The sequence below is a fragment of the Coenobita brevimanus genome, chromosome 25, assembly GCF_032717465.1.
Source record: "Coenobita brevimanus isolate Jiangsu-jjx chromosome 25, ASM3271746v2, whole genome shotgun sequence".
In the NCBI taxonomy this organism is placed as follows: domain Eukaryota; kingdom Metazoa; phylum Arthropoda; class Malacostraca; order Decapoda; family Coenobitidae; genus Coenobita; species Coenobita brevimanus.
In genome coordinates, this window is record NC_136978.1 from 12,919,360 (window position 1) to 12,924,359 (window position 5,000).

At 41.9% G+C, this 5,000-nt stretch overlaps 1 protein-coding gene across 1 annotated transcript in view; it reads left to right on the forward strand.

Annotated features, from left to right (window-relative positions):
- The window catches only part of LOC145393776 (synaptotagmin-5-like), a 160,482-nt gene that overhangs the window by 138,087 nt on the left and 17,395 nt on the right, over positions 1–5,000 (forward strand). The window contains exon 7 of the mRNA XM_080267826.1: positions 3,679–3,831. Within this exon, the coding sequence (XP_080123952.1) occupies positions 3,679–3,831 (153 nt within the window). The remainder of the gene's footprint in view (positions 1–3,678; positions 3,832–5,000) is intronic.

Consider the following 5,000-nt stretch of genomic DNA (forward strand, 5'->3'; position numbering starts at 1 on the left):
CGACAAGATTTTTAACTGGATTTGGTTGATTGATTGATTGATGTATGGGCAGGCAAACATACAATGTATCTGTATCTATCTATCTATCTATGTATCTATCTATCTATCTATCTATATCTATATAGATAGATAGATAGATAGATATGTATATAGATAGATATACCTAGATAGATATATGTATATGTATGTATATATATGTTGATATATGTATAAATATGTATGTATATATACATAGAGAAAGAGAGAGAGAGAGATCGGGGAGGTGTAAATGAATAATTGGACAGGTGTGGTTCATTTTACTAAAGATACAGTTACTAATTAAATGCGAGTGTTTAATTGGATGGGGGAGAGGAGAGGCTGCAGGCCCTTGATTACTGCACAGGTGACGATTGACAGCCGTACATATAAATCCAAGAATAATAGGATTCCTGATGGGCTTTCTCTTACAACAACCTGGTTCTCCCTTTAATACTTGGTAATTAGCCCTTTATAGGTAACCCTTTTTTTTTTTATAAACCACATTAGGTAACCCTAGGAATCACAGACCCCAAGGGAAAAAAGAATACTTACGTTTGATTAATTGGAATGTACTTTAATAAACAGATATATAATTCAAGCCATTTTCTTTTACTGAGGCAAAAAAAAAAAATGTAATTTAAAAATTTTTGAAAAAAATGCAAAAGGTTGTATATTGTAATTTTAAGCTAAACCCTAGCAAAACTGAAAGCTAATACCTTAAAATTTAGGGTCTTCTGCAATAGACCAATGTTGGGACTTCCTGTAAACAAAACGAGAAGCACAGCAAATGAAATTTAACTACACACAAGGGATGACCAGTGACCTACCATGTTTGGTAACCTGGGGTCTGACTGACCTCAGTGGGTCAATAGAGCAAAATCAGAGCCAGTTCCTGGAATGACCCCATTATCCCCATTAAGTACATCACTAGTCAGGAAGGTAGACGGAAGGACAAACCGCTTGGCCCTAAGTTCATAATTATATATAAAAATAATTTACAGGACTTGGGTTCTAGGATACCCCAGGTTACCTAAGTAGGGCTTGACTGCAAAAAAAAAAATAAAAAATGCAAAGTAGACCACTTTTTGACGAATTTTAATGTTCCTGAAACGAAGGTTAAATGATCATAGTCCAGAGCCTTTAGGAGTAGGTGACTCTGCTGTGTCCTTTGTGGCATTACGGGATTGAAAGACATCAGACAGTCAACTCATCTTACCTATACACCATTAGAGTCGATCAGAAACATTCAACCTCCTCCATGCAATCACGTTTTTATTTATTATGTGTGTAATTATTTTTTGTTGGTATTGTTGATATTGTTGTCGCCTTTGTTATTGTTTTATGTTACTGCTGTTGTTATTGCTGTTCTCATTGTTGCTGCTTTTTCTCTCCCAGTTATTGTTCTCGTTAAAGCTATTATTATTATTATTATTATTATTATTATTTTTATTATTATTATTATTATTATTACTACTACTACTACTACTACTGCTACTACTACTACTACTACTACTACTACTGCTACTACTACTACTACTACTACTACCACTACCACTACTACTACTACTACTGAAATTGTCAACTACGAATCAGTGTTGAGTGGTGGAGTGTCGTGTTGATATTGCCCTTCACTGACCTGCCCCAACCTTGCAATATTGCTCACTTGAACATACTCTAGAAACTGTTGCAAGTAGGCTTAGGGGTTTTGGTCAAGAGTGGTAGTTAGGTATGGTGTAAGTTAGATTATAGCTGGTTGGTTAGCGTAGGGTAAGGTAGGGTAGGTGGGTTGGATAGAGTAGGGTAGGGTGGGGTAAGGTAAGTTAGGATAGTATAGGTAAGGTAGGGTAGGGTAGGGTAGGACAGGCAAGGTAGGGTAGAGTAAGGTAGGGTAGGATAGGTTGTTTCCGCTTAGGTTAGGAGTGGTAGTAGGTTAGGATTAGGGTAGGGTATGGTAGGATAGGTTAGGGTAGGTTAAATATTAGGTAAATTTTGTTGGTTAGGTTAGGAGTTGTGATTAGATTAGGTCAGATTAAGTTAGGTAAGGTTAGGAGTGTCTTGTTGATACTGCACTTCTTTTCCCCGCCTCAGTCTTCTCCAAAATCTTATAAGGACTCGTGCAATTGAGACTTTCTTTGGAGCTTCTTCAGGGGGCTGTTTGTTCCAGTTTCTTTATTTGTTGGTTTGTTTCATTTGTCCGGATATTGGCGTCTGGAGGTGGGTTTGAGTTCGAGGAGAGAGAGAGAGAGAGAGAGCAGTAATGGCTGTTATAATGTCTCCAGCCCTGGCCATTTCCTTGTTTATATTTCACGCTGAAGATTTGACGCTTCATTGTCTTGCTCTTCATCTACTACCAGTCTACTTCCTTTCCCCTCTTTCCATCTCAACCCCAACCCCTCACAGTTTCCCCATCTCCCCTTACCCTAACTTTCGCCACCCAAATCTCTCCCCTGCTTCACCCCCCACTTTCCCCCTACCCACTTCTTCCTATCCCAACCTCTTCTCTCCCCCACCTCATCCCTCCCCATTCCTGCCTCTCCCCCCTCTCACTGCCTTGTCTCTTCTCCACCCTCCTCTCTCCCCAATCTCTCACCTCTCCTTGCTTCCCTCTCTCCTGTACCCACTTTTCCCCCCTATCTCCACCTATAAATCTCCTCCCACCCTCTTGTTTCTCGCCACCTTCACTTCTCCCCCTCACCCCCAAGAGTGCCCCCTCGCTCCTTCCACCAGCCTATAATCCACCTTTCTTCGCACCTCTTCCACATCCCTCGCCACCTCTCTCACTTTCTCTCTCCATATCTTACCCTACCCTCACTTCTCCCCTTGCCCCCAAAATCCGCCTATCCTCCACCATCCACATCCCTGCCCTCCCCCAAGTTATCCTCCTGCAACCACACTTTTACCCTGCCTCTATCACCGTCGACACAATTCACCTCCCTACAGCCTCACTTGTTCCCGGCCCCCGCCCCCTTGATAATTCCACATGTACCTGAACCCACACATACCCCACCCCCCTCTCTTCCAGTAGCACCCACTAACCTCTGGCCAACTTTTTAATGCAAGAGTTAACTTTATTTTTATTTTTTTTTTCTATGTATGCAAGTGGAATACCCTGGAACAGTATTTTTTAGACTTCCATTCGTTGAATATTTATATATCCCGGCAGCTCAATTTGAACTTCTCTTTAGTTTCTCCGATATTTAGTAAGGGCGCCTTGTGCACACTCAGCATTTGGTTTCTTCTTTCATCCGTAACGCAGGGAAAAGAGAAGAAAACAAGAAAAACACCAGAAAATCATGACTATACTAGTTTACTTTAGCTTGGTCCAGATTTTTTCCTTTTACAGCTTGTTTCAGGAAGCTCAGTGGGAGAAAAAGGTAATACTCTTTCTCTACATAATGTCCATAACACTTCTTCGTGATTAGCACCACATCTAAGTGTCATTCTGTCGTTTGAACACAGCGTTGAAGATGTAGAGGTGGATAGTTTAGGCCAAGTTAGAGGAAAACGAGTATACATGCATAACACTTCTTCGTGATTAGCACCACATCTAAGTGTCCTTGTATCGTTTGAGCTCAGCGTTGGAGATGAAAGGATGGCAATTTTAGGCCAAGTTAGAGTGAAACGAGTATAACCCCAGTCTGTTCCTCTCCCCCGGCACAGGAGTTGGTGGTAAAGTTGGTAGCGATGGACTCTGACAAGTGGGCCAGTCCTAGCACGGTGGGTGAGGTGACGCAGCCCCTCAGAGACATCAAGAACCTGGCCGCACTCACACACCGCACCACACTCAACTACTTCCTGGCACCCCCCAAGCTGGTAAGACGAGGCACTGAATTGGTAGAGGGAGGGAGGGAGATAGATAATTAGACAGGGGCAGGGATATGGATAGATAGAGGGAGAAGATAAATAGATAGACAGAGGAGGAGAGACAGAAATAGACAGACAGATAGGTGGACTGGCCTTTTTATAGTGATGTCTTTTGTAACTGCTTCCTCCCACACTCTGCTACTTCCTCCCACCAACAGAGCTAGTCAGATAGATAGATGGGTAAATAGGTAGATAGATAAATAGATAGGTAGATAGATAGATAGACAAGTGCATAGATATTTGTAGTTGTGATGCCTCTCGTATGGTTTCTCGCTTGTCACGCTTAACTACTTCCTTGCACTACGTAAGCTAATTTGAGACAGTACATACAGTAGATAGATAGACTGAGGGAGGAAGAGAGGAGGGTAGATAGATAGATAGACCTTTGCGAGGACGTCTTGTATATTACCTTTATGTCTCACTCAACGCCTTTCACACACACACACACACACACACACACACACTCACAGCTACTTCTTAGCGGCCAAACTGGTAAGATGAAGTTGTAGATAGACAAGCAGAAAGCGGAAGGAAAAAAGGTACATAGACAGACAGACAGATAAATAGATAGGTAAGTAGGTAGATAGATAGACCTATTATATGACATATTTCCTTCATGTCACACGCAACTACTTCCTCACACCACCTTGCCTAGTTAGATAAGGCAGTAGATAGATAGTCAGAGGCAGATTGATAAATAGATAGACAGATAGACTTCTTTACCATGGCGTCTTATTTCCATGTCACACACAGCTGCTTCCTTTCATCACCCAAACTCAACCACTCCCTCGCACTACCTATACTGGTGAGACTCGTACATCGCCAGCATGGGGCAGGGCAAATTCTGGTCATCGCTCTCCCTCTAGACTTATCGAACTGGAGGAGTGAGATAAAACTTACACTAACCCCTTCACCATGAGGCCACACTCCTACACTTTGCCAAATATTCTTACACCTAATTAAGTGGCTGACACCTGTTTAGATAGTGATGCACCTGTCCAGTCATTTTAACACCCATTCAAATATCTGTGCAGGTATTTTAACATATCCAAATTTTCTATCCCCTATCACACTGTTCTATCACCCATCCAAATTCTAACATCTACTCAGTTAGTCTA